At 41.0% G+C, this 20599-nt stretch overlaps 1 protein-coding gene across 4 annotated transcripts; it reads right to left on the reverse strand.

The window, feature by feature from the left end:
• Positions 1 to 168: 168 nt before the first annotated feature.
• acsl3b (acyl-CoA synthetase long chain family member 3b) lies at positions 169 to 19508 on the reverse strand. 4 transcript variants are annotated; one of them, XR_009769658.1, is made up of 16 exons: positions 19296 to 19508; positions 16871 to 17334; positions 15235 to 15412; positions 15048 to 15157; positions 12459 to 12597; positions 11995 to 12145; positions 9953 to 10076; positions 9754 to 9825; positions 9534 to 9673; positions 8171 to 8343; positions 7538 to 7612; positions 7267 to 7458; positions 5897 to 6011; positions 5652 to 5809; positions 4433 to 4641; positions 170 to 4319 (listed from the first exon to the last, which is right to left on the reverse strand). XR_009769658.1 is itself a non-coding variant. In XM_061693739.1 (15 exons), the coding sequence occupies exons 2-15, from the start codon at positions 17219 to 17221 to the stop codon at positions 4484 to 4486; spliced, it is 2136 nt and encodes a 711-aa protein (XP_061549723.1). In that variant the 5' UTR covers positions 17222 to 17334; positions 19296 to 19508; the 3' UTR covers positions 171 to 4483. The 4 variants fall into 4 exon arrangements, 3 of the variants coding, with proteins under 3 accessions (XP_061549725.1, XP_061549723.1, XP_061549724.1); XM_061693739.1 differs by having other exon boundaries at positions 171 to 4641; XM_061693740.1 differs by lacking the exon at positions 19296 to 19508 and adding an exon at positions 17639 to 19249 and having other exon boundaries at positions 171 to 4641.
• Between the last annotated feature and the right edge of the window lie 1091 nt (positions 19509 to 20599).

The raw sequence follows: 20599 nt of genomic DNA on the forward strand, positions 1-20599 counted from the left end.
TCCTGGCATTGATGCCACACAGAAAAATATCACCACAAAACTACAGTAATTAATAATGTATACATGGATTTAAATATGCATTTTTCAGAACTGTTTTTTATATATATACATATATATATATATATATATATATATATATATATATATATATATATATATATATATATACATATGTATACATACATATATATACATATATATATATACACACACACACACACATATATATATATACATATACAATGCACTAATAGTATCACATTAATTTTCAATGATACTTGAAGTCTGATTAAAAAAAAAAAATTAAATTCACACCACACAAGTGATTATTTCAGTAATATATAGGAGTGTATGGGAAGCCGCTTGAGCATTTATCCACTGTCCTTGATATCCAGCTTTAGGTTCATGTACTAGTAGCCTCACTAGTAGAACACCTTATGCTAGTAGGACGATGTTACAAGTGAGGCAAAACTGTTGACAACTGCGTGCTACTAGTACTATTCGTGACATAAAATTCTACTATCGAGCACTTGACTAGTAGTACTAGTATGCATGAACTAGTGCACTGTTTTGCCTCACTAGTAACATTTTCCTACTAGTATGCCATAGATGTCATAGAGTAGTGGAAAAAGCATTGCAAGTAAAGACAGTGGTTTTACTAGTGTGCGGAATTTTCGTACTAGTGAGGACAAAGCCGGATATCAAGGATATCGATTGTTTTATTTCCTCACGATGCTCATTTGGTATCACTCTTGCCTAATAACGTACTCTATGCGGTTTGGTGCAGTTGTGCACATGCGATTTCTACAACGCCGATTTTGACTTTCAACTAGGGATGGGCATCGATTCCATCTCTTTCCATGTCAGTGTCGTATCAAGCAGAATAATGCTGTCTGGAAGAGTCGTGAAAAGATTCATCAATAATTAATTTAACGATTAATTCATTGATTATCATGCCCATTCCTTCAAGTCTTCAAATACAACCTAAGCACACTGACACAGCTACATGTGCTTTTCAGTCTCTTTACCATCCTCCCCTTACTTCTATGTGTTTCTATGTCATACTACTGGACATCTATTACACTGATTGAGAACTGCCTTTTGAAAAAGTTCCATGGAGGGGATGCTGTCTTTTCTCTTTTGAAATCTTCCTATGCAATTCAGACTAATATTTGCATATAAATATTGCACAATCATTTGTATTATTTATATTCACAGGTAAAAACAAAATGCATGAGAAGGGAGTATAAACGTATAAATAAAAAAAAAAAGTGGGAGTCAACAAAGGAAAGGCAAATTAACTACATTACTTTCCCTTGGAGACATCCATTCAACACTTATGCTACAAGATATTACTGGTGTTATCCCATTTAATGTGAGCTAAATGATGCTGAATTGCTTTATTGGTAACTTTAACTCAAATATTTTGGTGGTGGTAAGAGAACTGTTCATGCAGTTTGCAGCAACGCCACAAGGCCCATCATGGCGAGAAGAATCTAAGAAAGTTATCCACAATGTGACAATGTGCATCATGACTTGAATATAGTTTGGTGGTGAAGCTGCAGGTTAACAAAGCACATTATGACAAGAGGAATTTAAGATAAGTTAGCCGCAACCTGGAAAGGCGCCTCATGGCTACAAGCACACAATGTAGTAAAATGGTCACAACCTGTAAAGATGCATCACGACAAGAAACAGATAACATAGTAAGTCATCTACAAGCCAACAAGGTGCATGAAGATGAGCAACATAACAACAATCTCATCTCAACCTGACAAGATGCTTCATGATGAGAATACAACAATTAAGTTACAACCCGAGAAGGCGTATCATGACGAGGAACCTTAACATATTAAGCTAGTTACAACTAACCAAAGCGCAGCTTGAAGCAATGAACACAGCATAGTAAGCTTGCCAAAACCCAACTGGGTGTACCATGATGAGAGGACGATAAAATAGGTTAGCCGCAACCCGACAAGGCGCATCATGACGACAGGAACATAACGTAGTAAGTTAGTTGCAGCTCGCCACGGCGTAGTGAGCTGAATGGGCGCACCATGACGAGCAGAAAATAAACCCAGTTAGGCGAAACTCAACAAGGGGGCATCATGATGACGAGAACATAAGTTAGTAAATTAGCCGCAACCCAACAGGTTGCACCATGACAAAAGTTAGCTGCAACCTGACATCGCATCATTATGAGAGGGATCTAACATAGTTAAGTTTGTCGCAATTAGCCTCGGCACATCATGAAGCAATGAACAGTTTAATAAGCTTGGTGCAACATGATGAGAGGAAGCTAGAACAGGTTAGCTACATCCCGACAAGGGGCATCATAATGAGCGAGAGGTAAACTTAGCCGCAACCCATCAAGGCGCATTAAGATGAGAGGAACATAGCGTAATAAGTTAGTCGCAGGATGACGAGAAGAACATAACATACAAAACTAGCCACAACTCGACAGGGCGACCCATGATAAAGAGCATAACATAAGTTACCCACAACTCAACAAGGTGCACAATGACAAGAGGAACATGACACAGTAAGTTTGCCCCTATCCGACAAGGGCGCATCGTTACGAGGACGATAAAATTAAGTTACCCAGAACCCGACAGGGAACATCATGACAAGAAGAATGGAACGTAGTAAGTTAGTCATGTCACGACAAGGTCTATCATGACGAGACCTAAACTAGCAATCTAATATCAACCCCACAAGGTGTTTCATGACGAGAAGATAGTAAGTTTGCACCAACCCGACAGGGCGCATCATAATGAGAAGAATGTTAACGGAATAAGTTAGTTGCATTACGACAATGTGCATCATGATGAAAGGAACACAAAATATTAAGTTAGCCGCAACCCGATGAGGCGCATCATGGCGTGACGACTATAACATTAAGTTAGCTGCAACCCGACAAGGTGCATCATGATGAGAAGATAACGTTAATCTGTCCCAACCTGTCAAGTGCGCATCACAGCAAAAGAGGAAGATAAATACTATGTAAGCCTCAACCCGACAGGGCGCATCATGACAAGAGTAACATCGTGACGCCATAGTTTCTGAACCGTCTAGACGGGGTTTCTCATATTGGAGTGGAATCAAACTAGCAGCACACAAGTGCAAAACCGACACCACAAAGACCAGAGAGCCAAGTAGACAAGAAGGCCGTTGTCAAATCGGTAAACACGTACTCAAGTAAACAAACTTTGGGATGAGTATAAAAATTTGTTCAGTCATCTTTTGAGTCATTTGGGGAAGGAAACATACAAAACACAATCACAGAAAATAGTGAATAAAAAAAATACAGATGTCAAAAGAATAAAACCCTCCAATGAATACATAAAAACATCCGACTGATCTCTCATGGCTTTGCAACACTTTCTCCACCATCAAAAAAAAAAAGACCAGAAGCAACAAAAGGGCACAAAAATCTGGACTCTACAATGAAACTAAAAAAGAATCATTCCAGTATTGAGCAAGAACCCTGAAATTCTTTATACTAACTAATAACTAATGAACGGCTTATTTCATAAACTTGTTAAACCAGTGTAGTGTTTCCCAACCTTTGAGCAAAAGCACATACTTTACATTATAAAAATACAGTACACCTGAGCAATAACATCACAAAAAGTGGGTAAAAAGTGAGAGACCATTTAATTGTTCTGCCTGTCACTTTATGTCGTGGGCATAGATAGAGGAACAAAAATATATTAGTAGTAGTAAATAGTTTTTGGACCAATTCACTCATTCACTGCCGTGGACACTTATATTTGTCAACTGGAATGTAACTGTTTACCGCCACCGAATTGGAATTTTCTTTTGTTTGGTACAAATATGATGAAACGTACAAAATCACAATTATTATTATTTTTTGCCATTCTTCTGAAAATATGATGAACCGAATAAAATCACAATTACTTTTTGTTTGTCATAAAATATGCGCATTGGCTCAGGTAATGTTGGGAAACGTGACCTTTTGCATTCTCACTCTCTATTGGTGATTCTATTAACTGTTGATAAAGACGGGGGGGGGGGGGGGAAATATTTTATAACCCCATATTTACCTGTTTTAAACACCCACAAGGGATCCTGCCATAAGGTGCAAGCTCATATGACCATATTTGCCCCTAGAGTTTATTTTGGCCAAGCTGTACCAGCAGTGGGCGCCTCGAGGAGGAGCGAGAAATAGGAGGGCCGCAGACGCTGAACCATGTACATCCAAAGCTGATATTGGTTTCCCTTCATGCAGAAGTCCGTGCGTGGCCTTGGTTGCCACAGCAACTCCATCACTAAGAGCTGCTCGGGAGTGCGAGTCACTGGTTGTATAGAAGGTAGAAGGGACAGTTAGGCTGGATTCTTTCTGTCTTGATCATTGGCGGGGTCTGTCTTGTGCGGATCAAAAGCATAACGCACCCACCCCCAAGCTTACCTTTTGGGGGGCTTCGGAGCCAGTTGTGTATTAGTTATGTGCGTGTGCATGTTATTTCCCTCCGTACATCCTCTCAATGTCTTCTTGGTAGTGCGTTTTGAGCTCTTTGCGTTTCAGTTTGAATGCATCCGTAACCAGGCCAGTCTCTGGTGTCCAGGGTTCTGCGCTCAGCCGGACTTTTTTGGGGATCTCGAACCGCTCCAGTTTTGCTGTGTGAGGGAAAGAAAGCAAGAGGATCAGTGAACACGATGGTCTAATGAACATACACCAACTATCCACAATATGGCAACATGCAACCATCTAATGAGATGTAATGCATGAGCTGTGTGAACTACTCTGCCTTAAAAAGGTAATGAGGCTGTTTTTAGTCACACATTGTAAAAATACAGAATTTTGAACATACGCCAAAAATTGTAAGCATAAAATGTATAGAAAAACTACCGTTTGTGGAAAGTGCTCGTGCACATATTTTTGCCATGTGTAAAGTCACGACAGTTAGTCCTAGCGCTATATTTAATCCAGTATGCTAGCTAATTATGTTAATGAGCCTCAGGTGAAGGGGCTTTTCTTTGTGTTGAATAATTTATTAATGAATAAATCTTTATGTAACACACTTTGTGCACATGCTAACTAGATGCATGGCGTTGATGCTTTATGATCCTGTCCATTTTGAGTGCTTTGCCACAATCTTGTGGCATCCATACCCAATTAGGATGCAACATCAATAGTTTCTTTTTAGGAAATGCAGGATGCCACAGAAGCTGTTTAAACTGTAAATTTGTTTTCTATGAAAAGAGTAATAATGGCATTTGTTATTGCTTTGGCTTTAAATGTCAGTGGAAGCTACTTTATTATTTTTTTAAACATGGTTAGCCATGACATCTGTTAGCCAGAAGCTGAGCTGCACTGTTTTTGTTGACACTCTGCAGCTCAGGCAGTTACACTTCTTGTCCCCTACCTAATATGTTCTGTGTAGGAACCATAATAATTGCCCCAACATATTACATAGTTACTCATTTGGTTATTATCATTTTCATGGCTAGTTTGAAGAGAAGTTAAGGAATTGGGGCAAACTTTTCGCAGTCCAAATACATTCATGCTTTTGTCAATCTTGCGTGTCAACTAGAACTGAATGCTTTAGGGAGGGCATTGTATTGGATTATTATTGTTATTGGTCATATACTGTTGTGATTAGGGAAGAGGATAGAAAAAGCCCTACATGAGATAGCGGCCTCTGTGAGGATGCGCAGTACTTCCTTCTCCATCTGGGGGTTGTTGCAAATCTCCTCCCACGTACCCTGCACCTGCAACCGCTCCGCCAGTGCTATCAGCAGTAACTGGTTAGGCACCACAAAGCTGATCACGTACGATTGGTCACTGCAAACCAACACAGAGATGGTAAAAATAAAATAAAATAAAAAAAATCTGCCTCTGTAATGGCGGTCTTTCATGGAGGGACTTTACCTGTTGGCATAGGCACAAATATTGTCTACGAGTGGGCAGTTCTTCAGAATTGCCTCCACTTTTCCCAAAGAGACGTACTCGCCAGCCTGTAGTTTTACCAGGTCCTTTTTGCGGTCTGTGGAAAAATAACACATCACTATCCTAAAACATCCCTCAATTGGATGGTGAAATGAAAGCCATGAGTAATTGACTTCGCACTGAAAAGGTTTGTTGGCGGCAAAGCACTGATTTTCTATTAGACAGGTCTATAACCTGACTAAATGAAACTCCTCCCCTCATTTCATAGTTCCTTGGTACCAAGAGATGGCAACAGGCAATACAAATACAGTGGTGCCTTGATATACTAATCTCTTGATTTAGGATTCTTTCGAGATACGAACTGTGGTTCCGAGGATTTTTTGTTTTGACCTGCGAGCAAAAATTGCGATACAAGCTCTGTATGGACATGACAGTAAACTGAACTCACTCACTTCACAACAAGCAGCAGTTGGACAGATAGTGAACAATTCTTTAAAAAAATAGAGTCAAAATAAAGTCATTTATTTCCATTCCCAGTTGAAGTTTACACAACTTACACTGTGTGGAGTTTGCATGTTCTCACCGTGCCTGCGTTGGTTTTTTCCGGGCACTCCGGTTTCCTCCCACATCCCAAAAACATGCATGGTAGGTTAATTGACGTCTCTAAATTGCCCTTAGGTGTGAATGTGAGTGTGAATGGTTGTTTGTTTATGTGTGCCCTGCGATTGGCTGTATCCTCACACATTGTGTATTTAAAACAATCCCGTAGCTTTGCCTTAGAAAATATCTGCCTAGCTTAATGCTAACACACAAATTAAAACACCATAGGAGGTCTAACAAATAGCATCTTTGTGGTGGTGGTATAATGCTTGAAGCAACGGATATTAGAACAATCGGTGCAGCACGATGTACGTGTTGTTGGTGTAGACAGACAAACTATGCTTACAGGCATATATTCTTTATCCTCTGCGAAAAACTGATATTACTGCAGCTTACTGAGTTACTTAACAGTGGTGGTGAAACTCGTCTGTTTGTGTCTGCTACCCCGAGGTGGCCAAGTCAGAAGGAGCCGCAATTAATCACGATGTGCAAACAGTTTAACTCTTCTAATAGAGTGCTATTTGCCTTATAAAAAAAAAACAGCATTTTTGGGGAGAGGCTGGAACGGATTAATGTTATTTCTATTCATTTCACTGGGAAAAGAACAAATTAAACTTGTATCTAAAGCCAGCCCTCTATTTAGAGAAAGATTCACCTATCCCATTCAAAATAATACTGATGAATTGAATATTTAATTTTCATTTACTTTATTAAATGGAAAGCCAATCCCTACTTGTTAATAGGTTTCTCACCAATGATCTTGAGGCATCCGTCAGAGTGAAACTCTCCGATGTCTCCGGAGCAGAACCATCGCTGGCCTTTCCTATCCACGAAAAAGTCCTCTCGGTTCTTGTCTTCGTTTTTGTAGTAACCCATCGTCACGTTGGGTCCACCAATTAAGATTTCCCCACGCGGGTTAGGCTTGTCCGTGCTGTAGTATCCACCTACAGATGCACAGGGTTGCATCTTCGGAACGAGGAAACCTGCGAAACTTAGATTATCATGTTGCTTTGCTGGACTTACCCTCTTCCCAGTCCTTGAGCGTAATTTCTGAGCAAACAAGCGGTGCGCCAACCCGTCCAGTGCTGTAGTCCCAAACTGCAAAATATCAACAAAAACGGTAAATGATGGCATTCACTGCCAAATATGAATACAGTAAAACGTACTATTCGCGGGGGACAGGGACAGAGCCTTGCCATGTATAGCAAAAAAACGCAAATTGGCACCACCCGTAAATTAATTTAAAAATTTCTTATAAATTTAAACTGTAAATATGCCACAGAGTATGATCCCCAAAAGACATATTTCTAACTTATCTTAAATATTACCCTTAAAAATAAATGCCTGTTTAAGAGTCCACTAACAACTCAGGCTAAATTGAGCTCCTCCCCAAATTAGCTCGTAGTGTATAAATCGAGATGTAGAACTTCAACAATACTTCCTTGACACCAACTTCTACCTTCCTATTAGCCGGGCTTTGGCATCATCTTGTGGCATCTTAGTGCATTATAGAAAGCGGACATAAATGTGCAAATTTTCAGTGAATAGCCAAGGATAGGTGTCACAGAAAATTAAAATGCAAATAGGTGCATTTGTAAATGGCAAATCGCGAATACGCAGGAGATTCATGCTAGCGAACAGCATTTTTGTAGTTACCCTCACTGATGGTGCCGGCTCCACAGGTCTCTGTCAGCCCGTAGCCTTGCCCCACGGGGCAGCACAGGCAGATATTCATGAAGCGCTGCGTGGCGGCCGACAGCGGAGCTCCGCCTGAGAGCAGCACCCGTGTGTTGCCACCCAGCAGCGCCCGGACCCGCTTGAACACTAGACTAAAAGACATGATAAATGGTGATGATTGTTAAAAAGCCATTCTGACAAGAGGAAAGTTAACTATCAGCCATTTGAGCAGTAATTCCCAAATGTTTTCGAAAAGGTATAGTGAGGGAGCCTGTCTAATTTGGACTGGGAGCTCTTTCCATAGTTTGTGACCAGCGATAAAAATCTCCATCCTGTGTGAGTTTACTCTTGGACTTCAGTACTTCCTGGAGCAGCTGGTCAGGTGACATGAGAGCGTAGGGATGGAGCAGCTAAGGTGGGGCGAGACCACTTGAAAACAAATAGCAGTCCTAAATGGAGCTTTGAAGTGCACAGACAGCCAGCGGAGGGAGGCCATGATAGGAGTTATGTGCTCCCTCTTTCATGTTCCAGTTAAGAAGCGAGCATCAGCACTTTAAACCAACTGAAGACGTTTGAGGGAGCAGATTGCAATGCACCAATTTGCCAGTCCAATTTCAACTCAAGGTCCAACTTAAAACTTAAGACGAGGGAGAATCAGGTATGCTATGGGAAATTATCAAATTCCACTTAATTTGTCCAATAATCATTATTCATCTACTACAAATAATGCCTCTTTCTTCATCTGTTTATGCCAGCAATGTTTAGTGACAAGCAGAACATTAAATGCTCTTCCACTAGATGGCAGAAGGTACTATGTTCCTCTGTATCCACGTTGCAATTCATACAACAGAACAATAGCTTTGCTTAACTAAAGAGGCTCAGATCTCACACAGAGTAAGTAAATTGAGATGAGGTCATCATTATTTCAGTATATACCTTTTGTTACTTTTGTTTGTTGGTGCGACGTGATGTTTTTATAATGTAAAATATGGGCATTGGCTCAAAAAAGGTTGGGAAACAGTATTATAGAACATGAAAGATAAGGTTTTCATGTTGACTACATATTGTGACTTGTATCAGGTATACTGTGTGCTAAAAGTGGGGAGCGGCATTTAATATTTCAAACTACATATAGTACTGTTAGTAAGTTGTGGCCATTTAAAACACTTATTTTTTTTAAATTAGCTTAAAACGGAGGATGTTAAATTCAGCCTTGTGTAAACTTTCTTAGCTGCACACTAATCCTAACTATTGCTCGTTACATTCTGAGCATTTGCCCAGTGATGGAAAAACAAATGCCAGAGCATCTTTTTCCTGCGTTATTGTGTCGAGCATGCGTCACCTGTCACAGAGAGGCGTGCTGTAGCCTTTGGAAATCTGCTCCATCTTGTAGTTGTATGCCAGCACAAAAAGCGTCTTCTGCAATTTGCTCATGCCCTCCACTTTTGTCATCACATTTTTATAAATACGGTCCATTATTTCCTGTGGGTCAGGCAGAAGGCTCATTAGTTCACACTTAATTCACATACAGCAAGCTGAAAATGCAGCATTCTAAGACTCACCGGTACAGCGGCCATGAGTGTAGGTCTCAACATGCTAGTGTCTCCTTTACTGCCCTTTTTTATTTTGGTGGACTGCAACAATTAAACACCACATCACATCAACTCTCTGTCAGTGTCTTTAGAACACATTTTGTCATGTGACAGTAAAATCTGCTAAATACGATGTTTACCTGCGGCAAGTGTGCGTTTGTACACTGACCTGGTCGGCAAGAGTCTGCGGGGAGGAATAGCCGATGCGACAGCCGTGAGAGATGCACACCAGCTCGGCACTGAGCTCTAAAACGTGGGCCAACGGCAGGTAGCCAATGTAGGTGTCCGTTTCACTGCCAACACACAAACAACAGCTGCTTAGTTTCCTGAATATGCGCAGAATATGACTCACCATATTTCCGCACATACTGGCCTTCACTTTAATTAATTGCTGAATATGATTGCCTCAGTACATAGACAATATTGTTAACATACTGATATTAAAACTGCTTGAAGTACCCATTTAAAATGTGTTTCAAAAGTGTAATTACATTACATTTCAATGTGATTACAGTGTGTACAAGGGGTATTTAAAGGCTTAAACTATAAAACATGTTTTACTTTGCATTCCATTATTCATATTTCCTATGCAGTTTATGCTTGCAATTTATGTGTTCAAACATGTTTACAATGTGTTTTAAATGTTTAATAGTGTGAGACATGGGCATTTTAAGGCTAAAACAAATTTTTTATTTCTTAAACTAGTCATTCTCTGTTTTGCCATTAACTTGTTAAAAAGGTTGACTTACAATTTCATTGCCATTTTGCACATCTCTGTCGGGACACTTGCACATTATCCGTATGCTCACTTTTTTAACACGCTGCATTATTTGCATACTGTTGTTGATTACTCCTGCCCACTTGTGTGTCTAAGAGCTATCTGCACCATTTGCACAATCGTCACTATACCAGATCATTGCACTATTAGTCACTCTAAATTGCTTGAGGACGGCGGCCGACTGGTTAGTGCGTCTGCCTCACAGTTCTGGAGGACCGGGGTTCAATCCCCAGCCCGGCCTGTGTGGAGTTTGCATGTTCTCCCCGTGCCTGCGTGGGTTTTCTCCCACATCCCAAAAACATGCATGGTAGGTTAATTGACGTCTCTATATTGCCCCTAGGTGTGAATGTGAGTGCGAATGGTTGTTTGTTTATGTGTGTCCTGCGATTGACTGGCAACCAGTTCAGGGTGTACCCCGCCTCCTGCCCGATGATAGCTGGGATAGACTCCAGCACTCCCGCGACCCTTGTGAGGATAAGCGGATCAGAAAATGGATGGATGGATGCTTGAGGACTCTGCATCATTTGTACAATTGCCACTTTATCAGCATCACCACACTAGTGGTAAACTTTCATTGCTCAATGACTTTCCACACACGTGGGTTTCTTTATGTCCTAAATGTATATTTTGTGGCGGCACGATGTACGACTGGTTAGCACATCTGCCTCACAGTTCTGAGGACCGTTTGCAGGTTTTCCCCGTGCCTGCGTGGTTTTTTCCCCTCCCACATCCCAAAAACATGCGTCGTCGGTTGACTGATGACTCTAAATTGCCCGTAGGTGTGAATGTGAGTGCAAATGGTTGTTTGTTTGTACGTGCCCTCACCCGAAGATAGCTGGTATAGGCTCCAGCACGCCCGCGACCCTAGTGAGTATAAGCGGACAGCGTACAGAAGATGGATGGGTGGATGTATATTTTGTCATAGTGGCTGTTTGTCGTCATACTAGAGTGGCTCCAACTACCGGAGACAAATTCCTTGTGTGTCTTGTAACATATTTGACCAATAAAGATGAATCTATGTCACAGATTTTGTATAGTTATTGTTTACTTATGAAATTAAAATGACAAAACAAATTCTAATTATTATAAAAATGCATACAAATAAGTCCTCCAGCTAATAAAAGACTCATCTCGTATTCTCTTGCGAGCCCTGGCCTCAAACCCACGAAACACCTTCAAAATCTACATTAAGAGCCGGAAGCTGTTTTAGCAGCAAAGGATGGAGCATCTTATTTCCTTTTCCCTTCCTGTATAAGTCCCAATACTTATTTCCACACCGTGGATTGTGTTAGTGTGTTTAATGGCCACCAAGCCCACACGTGACTGTCAGTAATTATTGGAGGCCATTTAGCTCTGACACTCAGTGCATTAGATGGCAGTAATTCCACTGAGGAAGTCTTCGAGACCTCATGGTCAATTTAATATTTACATACTTGAGGTTGGGGATTCGCTCTGCCATCCCAGTGATGCCGGCGATGATGTTGCCATGGGAGATCATGACACCCTTGGGGATGCCCGTGGAGCCGCTGGTGTACATGATGACAGCAATGTCCGACGACTGTGGCTGTCTGCGGTCTCTCGCTACTGAACGCACACAGACAAGATGGCAGGTGTGGGTTTCATAAAAAATGCTTGATCACAGTATGTGTGAGTGAGTGTGTCGGAAGCCATTTTGTGCATGTGTTCTTATTCAAATGACAAGTAGCAGTCATAAATTCATATACAGTGAACCCCTGTTTGTTGCGGGGATACGTTCTGATATTACAATGCACATAAATCCATTTTCACATCAGGGTGTTGGCCTTGCGTTTAGCCCCTACACACCCACCCCATCAGTGTACTACCAGTTCCCCTGCAAAATTAGAAAGCTTTTTAATCCGTTTGCACAAACACTCACAGTTTTCAGGCCTGGATCCCATCTCTTTAACAGCATCCATGCTGTGGATCGTGATGCCTCTAGGGATGTCCTGCCAGCTCGACAGCTTCTTGTCGACTACGATGACGTACTGCAGCCTCGGAATATCGCACAATATCGCCTGGTGGGAGGAACAAAGCAATAAGACAAAATGTTGATTTCATTTAAAACTAGTACATTGAACCCCCGCTATATTGCGGTTCATTGTTTGCGCCCACGCTATATCGCAGATTTTTAAGCAATGGTTTTTACAGTGTAGGCCTGCAGGCCAGTCTGAATGTGGAGTTGCACGCCTTCAGTGTAGTATCATGTTGTCCTCCAACACGCCGGGCAATACTAACTAAACTACTAGAAGAACAACAAAAAATAGAAGAAATAGAGAAGGTAATATAGAAGAATAAGAACTATTTGAAGAACTACTAATGTAGAAGAACTACCAGACAAAGAAGATATGGTCCCCAACTTAACTCCACTAATAGTCATTGTTTCCACTAAATAGAGATAATATACCAGTGAGTATTGTATTGTTGTGTGGTTTGTTTGTGTGTGTGGTAAAGTAGCAATTGTTTGAAGGTTTTTAATTACCTCAACATCATTGCTAATTTCCATTAGCCAGTCAATTGAGTTTTGCATTAAATGTTAGCATTAAGCGAGCAGACTTTCGTTATTATATGGCTTGGCATGAAAAAGGTGACAAAAAAAAAAAACATTGTAAAGTGGTCCCCGCAGAGATTTTTTTAAATTTTAACATAAATTAAGCATTCTGGAAGACTCTGAAGAGTACAATAAGGAAAAATAAAACACATTTTCTTCACGCAGAAAAACATGTAATTACACCGCTCAAGTACATGTTGATGTACAAATTTAAGATTATAATTAAATTTGCCTCATTTATTTTCTTTTTTGTTTTGGCCCCCAACTTGAGCCAGCCTCATCTCCACCTGCACCTGATGCCTGCTTCAAGCTGTGCCACATGAATAGCATCCTCCTCTTTAAGCACTCATTCTGGAAAAGAATTGACTAAAATCATTGTGTTTCTCACTTCATTTTTCACTATTACCAACTTCAAAGGCTAATCCCAAATGCATCCTCCAGGAAAATATTAAGTACAATATTTTTCAGTTTTTATGGGCCATGTTTGAGTTTGAAGTAAGTTCATTCTGTGTTGTGACATAATCCCTAACATCGCTCTGTCGCTTAATACATTTAAGATTAACATCCGTAAACTAATTAGATAATTGTAGGCTCGTTTCCCAATTAATACAAGATGTACTGGCGGATCAACTGTTGTCGCCGACGTTGTGTGCTTTGCGGTTCCGCTGGGACCACAACCAGGGCCACGACCCCTAGCACCTCAACGTGAAAATAGAAAAGACAAGTGCAACAAATACGACACGGGCTGATGTGACAGTCAAAACTACAAAAAAAACATCTGGAATTTACTGAAGGGTGTTTTCTCAAGTTATTAGTGAGCTGAAATATTCACGTTTGGGCAGATAGTGCCAGACAAATACTACAATACATGAAAGCTGTTGTTTTTGTTCGTCTATATGTAAACAAGTAGCACGGCGTTGCCTTCATGGTAACGACGACCTTCCCAACATGGCCGCCACGTACGCACGACAATCAGTGAGGCTGGTTTATTTAGTGTGAATACCTATGTCTGGGAAGCCCAATGGAAAACATTGTGTGAGGTCATGTGACTTGTGTCGTTTCAGTGGTGAACTAGACTTAAAAGTGACTGGCGCTTAAATTGGATTGACGCAAACAGCGCCCAATGCCGAAGTCGAAGTCGTAGTCTCGCGCCCGAAATAGTTGATAAATAAGCAATAATTGATAAATAAAAGTAGCGAGTGACATTTAGATCATTGTAACGGAATAAAAGTACCATTACCGCTTAACAGCAGAAGTGACGGAAGTTATTTTCTGGTCTTGTAAACTCCTGTGAAAACTCCAAAGCAGGTCCCGAGCGCACAGGCGGAACCTCAGGCCACATATTAGTCCACCGCGGAGTAATATTCACAATGAAATCTGTGTGTGGATGGTGGATATGTGGAATGGATTGAGCTGCCAGCGTTCAAGGAGTATAACACCCCCCCAGGAAAAACTCATCGGATCTATACGATTCACGTAAATGTTTACATACGTTTGATCCTCTTTAATTTTAAGTCAATTTTTTTGAAAAGTTCAACTGGCAGAAATAAACAAACAGCTTGAGGCAAGTACACTTTGTCTCTTGTTTGGAAACCTGTGAGAGCCAGTCTTCTTTTTGTTTCCAAAAATGTATGTTATACAAAAACTCAAATTTCTGAGTGAGATCAGGTGCTAATAAATACTTTAAAAAGTGTGTTTTCATTAGTTAAAGTGTAGAATTGTTTAAACCATTTGGGGAGGGGGAAACCTATATGTATTTATTTTTTATGCAGTCTATTTGTTTTTTTATATAGTCTCTATATTGCAGATTTTAATCTATCGCAGGTAGTTTTAAAACATATCCGCACAATAAACGATTCACCGTACTGTGATTTCCTTCAAACTAGTAATATGATAGTCTCCAGGCAGGGCAAGTACCTTGAGACGACTCTGCAGCAAGTCTTTACTGGTGATGATGTGCGTGACCTCAGTCTCGTTCAGACCGTGGGCGATGGCTAAGGGTCCGAGAGTGGCGTACAATGTGATGACTGTCAAATAAGGGAGGGAAAAAAATCACCAATCAGACAGTACTTTAATGCCCTGGGTTGAAATAAATGTCACTCACATGGGAAATTGTACATGAAGCAGGCTTGCGCTGCCACAATCCACTCGGCTCTGGTCTCGCAGAAGATGGCAATGTTGCACTGAGGCTTCTGGCCAAGAGCCGCCAGACCGCTTCCGAATGTCCTGGCCGCCTGGTAGGTCTCATCGTAGGACAGCCAGTTGTAGTTCCCGAGAATGACCTGCACACACAACATACAACTGCGCTGTTTGCTTGTAAAACTGCTCTTCAGGTCTTCACATCATCTCTTTAGTCAATAAAGAAACAGCCAGATTTGCATCCAAGTGATGCAATTATGCATGTTTCTACAGTTGATAAATCGTTAGACTTTTTAGGCTGGCTGGTCGCAACATTATTAATATCTTGTCAAATAGTGCCCCATGCAGGGCCCTTGCCACTATTACACTAACTGTCCTTGGTGCACAAGACTGCTTTTGTTTTTGCTTGTAGAAAATCAGCCCTTTTTGTTTGCATAAGCCTACTAATTAATTGCACCGCAATGTAAATGGTGGAAAACATTGGCAATGGCGAATTAAAGTGCAATCTCCCAGTTTTTTAATGTTCTTAAGATTGCAATTTTTTTGGGAAACCCAGCAAAATTTGCAGGAAAAAAATGTCCCCAAAACTTGACTCAAATCATCACCATGAGAGCGGTCTCATGAGACTTGAGCTCAGTAAGCATCAAAGGAATCTACTTCACAAGTGTTTTGCTTTTTCTTTGACTTTTTGTACTGTTGCCAGTGCAGACCAGTACTTGCAATTGCAAAGAGGACAAAAGTGATCGACCATCGAACCGGAAAATGAGCTTACTACTGTAAAGTACATGTCGGGACCATTGTGATCATAAACCGTGGAGAGACTATTTCATATGGGGACATTATAAAAATATGAGCAAAAATGGAGGTCATCTATCCAATTGGAAACCATTGTGTTTGGAGATTTTACTATACAGGGACAACCTCGACTTACAAGTGAGCCTACATTTTTTAGATGTAGCCGTCGCTCTGCCAACTTTTTTTGTCAAGTTGAAAATTTTTAGTTACGAAAAATAAGAGTGGTAGCAAACATCACAACAAGCAGTAGCTAGTCAACAATTATTAAAAAAAGAGGCCAGTTGCTTACTTCAAGCTGTTTATTGCCACTCCCATGTGAAGTTTAAACATGAAATAAAACAAAAATCACATTGCATATTTAATTATACTGCATAACTAAGGGAATCCCGCTAGCTTAATGCTAACACACAATACAAAATGTCATAGACTGGCGAATGAAACTAGCATTGATGTTGTGGTAGTTATAACCATTTACGCAATAGATAAATACAAACAGTGCGGCAACACATGTAGACAAACAATATAATACTCACTGGCATATATTTGTGAAAAATGACTAATATTCGTACTGCAGCTTACTGAGTCACTTAGTTGTGATACTCTTTCTGTGTGTATGTATTATACCGCCCTTTTGTGGCCAAGGCGTGCACACTAGAAGGAGCACAATGTGGGGCTGGAACGGATTAATGGCATAGCCATTCATTTCATTCGGGAAAGAAGATGTGAGATCCAAATGTTTCAAGCGTGGTCACGGAACGCATTAATCATATGTCAAGGAACTACTGTTATGGATGTTGCTGTCTCACCTTCTTGAAGATCTTCCCATTGGGTTGGAGCTCATCCTCCTCACTCAGCACCTCCCTGGTGCCCAGACAGTCCCTCTGGGGAAACCTCTTGGTTGCATATTCAAACACTTTATCCAGCGTGTCCACCCCTGGGTGCAGCCACGCCACCAGCTCCTGTTGGCTGTTGATGGCCCTGTACGGCCCGGCTGGGTGTCCGCTAACTGAGCGCGCTTTGATTCGCCGTGCCCGTTCCAAGTTGTTGCTGGCCCCGGAGAGGAAGTACCAGGGTATGAAGGTGATCACTGAGTAGACCCAGACCACAGAGCGGAACACCTGCAGGAGCAGGGGGTTGATGTCCTCCTTTAGCTTCATCTTAAGAGGAAAAAGTCACAAAGAGGAAAAGCAGACTTCTGCAAAAATACGTCTTGCAGATGTGGCTGAAGGTTGGAGGTTGTGGTTGCTTTCTGCAAGCGAGTCAGCCCGACCTGCATCACAGAAACATGAACCTTAGAAAACGTAGCCTGCATTAGCAAAAATCGAAAAGCAGCAAACTCTATAGGATCCCGCAGACAATGGTAAATTAATCCTTTTTGTGGCTGGAGCCCACCTCGGATCTATTCTTAGCCCCTTCTCACAGTCACCAACATTTATTAGAGCAGATTTGTTGGACAATTGGGATGATGGGATCTAAGGCAACAATACTAATATCCATCCATTCATTTACTGTAGCGCTTTATAACAAAAACTTTTCTCCAAAAGGCTATTTCTCCATCCATCCATTTTCCTCACCGCTTATCCTCAGTAGGGTTGCGGACTGCTGGGGCCTTTCCCAGCTATCTTCGGGCGGGAGGCGGGGTTCACCCTGAACCGGTCGCCAGCCAATCGCAGGGCACATAGAAACAAACAACCATTCGCACTCACATTCACACCTATGGGCAATTTAGAGTCCCCAGTCAACCTACTACGCATGTTTTTGGGATGTGGGAGGAAACCGGAGTACCCGGAGAAAACCCACCCAGGCACGGCGAGAACATGCAAACTCCACACAGGCGGGGCTGGGATTTGAACCCCGGTCCCCAGAACTGTGAGGCAGATGTGCCAACCAGTCGTCTTCCGTCCCAGCCAAGGATATTTTTTTCCAACAGAAAAAACAACATTTCTCCGAAACCTTTCATCCAATTTTCAAAGGTTTCTGTGCGCTGTATTCAGGTTGAAGTGGCCACTCCAGCCAGACTCAGCATTTTGACAGAATGTAATATGGGGCAAATCTCGTCACACTGGTACTTAATAGATTTTCTAAGAGTCTCCCTTGCCCAATAGACCAGGGGGTGTCATTAATTTTGTGAACTGTGGGCTTGTAAAGCCCTTCGAGACCTTTATGATTAAGGGCTAACACAAAAGGCATCATGGTGAAATAGTGGCTAGCACAGCGGCTTAATAGTTCTAAGGTTGCGGGTTCAGATCTGGGATCTGGCCTTTTTGTGTGGAATTTGATTGTTCTCGCTTGTGATTTTGTGAGTTTTCTCCAGGTACTCTGGCTTCCTCACACTTTCATGTTAGATTCACCGAAGACTTGGGCTGTCAGTGTCACAACTAAATACTTTTAGAAATTATAATTCTATCGCTCCTTCTATTCCATCCATGAATCAAATTCAAAAATATTTTATTAAAGTCATTTGCAAAATATTTGTTTCCGCAATTACCGTTTTATAAACTGTGTGCTGACTGTTTAGTTGGTATTGTTTAACAATTAATTGATTGTCAAAATAGCTGATTAATCAATGAATTGTGAAACCGCTACTGAAGAGTATCAAACAAAGGTTTAATGAATTGTGCCTGGGGGTTGAATTATCAAATGGGAGGTGTTTTAGCAAAACTAATTTAACAGTGCAGAGCAGAATGTAACACTGGACAATGAAGAGGGTCGGTCACACATGACAGAATGCAAACTATCTTTCTGTAATGGTGGGTCTTAACGTCTGTACTTCCTTCAACATTAGATTTGTGCAATACATTGTGTGTTACAACTCAGACAACTATTTAATGTCTATACTTTCGGCCTTACGACCCACGGATAACACTTGACGAGATCAAGAAATTACTCCAGAACGTGGTTTTAGTGTGAAAACTACAATACATGGCGTCCACCTACATAAGGTTTACATTGTTATTGGTTTTTTTTTCCTTTTTTTTAAGATGCCAGCTTCCAAGCTTGCCGCTCGCTCAGAGTCGGACAGACGCTAGCAAAAGAGGAAGCCAATTTTGATCGATTTCCATTCACACTCACGGCAGCTGTTGGTGCGATAACAATCTATTAAGCGCACATAATTAAATCAACGTGTTTGTGATTTGGGATAGCGAGTGGTTTATACGCAGAGTGCCGCGTGATTTAGCATCCCGGTTGCTAACAATCGGCAACATTGCAAAGCTTTCAATACATTCTCACCTCATCCGCTACGCCTGCGCTTCTGCCGGATTGAATCGGCTCCTGCTATCCTTCAGTGCGAAATTCCGACATTATGTTGACGCCATCTAAAAGCACAGTGTGTCTGGCTTCAAGTCAATATTTCAGGATTTAATTAAAACCCGCATAAAATTGGGTAAAATGATACATTTTAGCGTCAAGCAGGGGAGCGCTACCAGCCCGGAAGCGACTGGATTACGTCGTAGCGGTTCGCGCCCCGTGATTGGAGGAATGGAGGTGGCGCGTGCTCGTGGGCCGATGACGTCTGTCGGGTTACTGTCGGTCAACTTGCACAGACAAAAGCATAAATGGGTCGCTGTACCAGTTCAGGGTGTACCCCGCCTCCTGCCCGATGATAGCCGGGATAGGCTCCAGCACGCCCGCGACCCTAGTGAGGAGAAGCAGCTCAGAAAATGGATGGATGTTTTCCACCTCATTACTATATTTCCTTTTATATATGAATGAAAGTGTATTGAAATGAAACCAGTCTTTTCTTTTGTGTTTCCTAATTCTATACATGCATCTTAATAATACTAGTTGAATAAAGCCATATTAATGTTTTATTTTTAACCAAGTACGAGGTCAATATTTCACTTTGCTTATTCCATGCTAATTTGATACAATGGATGGACTCAAGCCACAGTAAAATTGTTCAGCGATTGAACATTAAACTGACTTTAAATATAGGAAAATAAAAACTATTTAAATAATGATTAAAATGAAATGTACTGCACATAAAGTTCAATAAAAAATGTACCTAAATAAATGTTCAAATGCAATAGTTCTTAAAAATGAAATGCAAATGTACCAATTTAAAAAATTAAATACAACTGAACAGTACTTTGGCAGTGATCCTATTGCGTACCACTAGGGGATCCCGAAAATAGTTCATAAAAAGGAAGAATGTGCATATGTTAGGGTCAATTATGCAGTATTGTGCAAAATAAGAGTAGGGTGTGCAATGTAGGTGTGCAGTGCGCAACATAAATGTATAGCAATAGATTCACATATTATAAATACTGTATATGCATATACACATGAAAGCTACTGTTATATGAAACACTTAAGGTTAGTGTTGAGAAATTAACATCATAAAGCTACAATTTTTTTTCATACTAATTTGTCAGTGTGTTTCTCCAACTTTACTAGGAGGTCATGAGACTGTGTTTGTGTACCGAATTAAGTGTGCAGGGTTTCTTGTCTTTTCTGCTGCTCCTCCTGCATCCTCCCCTTTAAGCACTAGGAGGAGCCAGTGTGCGAAATATGTATTTTATTTATTTATATAT

Source organism: Phycodurus eques, chromosome 13, assembly GCF_024500275.1.
Source record: "Phycodurus eques isolate BA_2022a chromosome 13, UOR_Pequ_1.1, whole genome shotgun sequence".
In the NCBI taxonomy this organism is placed as follows: Eukaryota; Metazoa; Chordata; class Actinopteri; order Syngnathiformes; family Syngnathidae; genus Phycodurus; species Phycodurus eques.

Coding starts and splice junctions, on each gene's coding strand:
- acsl3b (XM_061693739.1), bottom strand. CDS start 17,221: ATGAAGCTAAAGGAGGACATCAACCCCCTGCTCCTGCAGGTGTTCCGC. Junction 10,077..11,994: donor GAGCGAATCCCCAACCTCAA/GTATGTAAATAT, acceptor GTGTGTTGGCAG/TGAAACGGACACCTACATTG. Junction 7,459..7,537: donor GCTCAAGGACTGGGAAGAGG/GTAAGTCCAGCA, acceptor GTGCATCTGTAG/GTGGATACTACAGCACGGAC.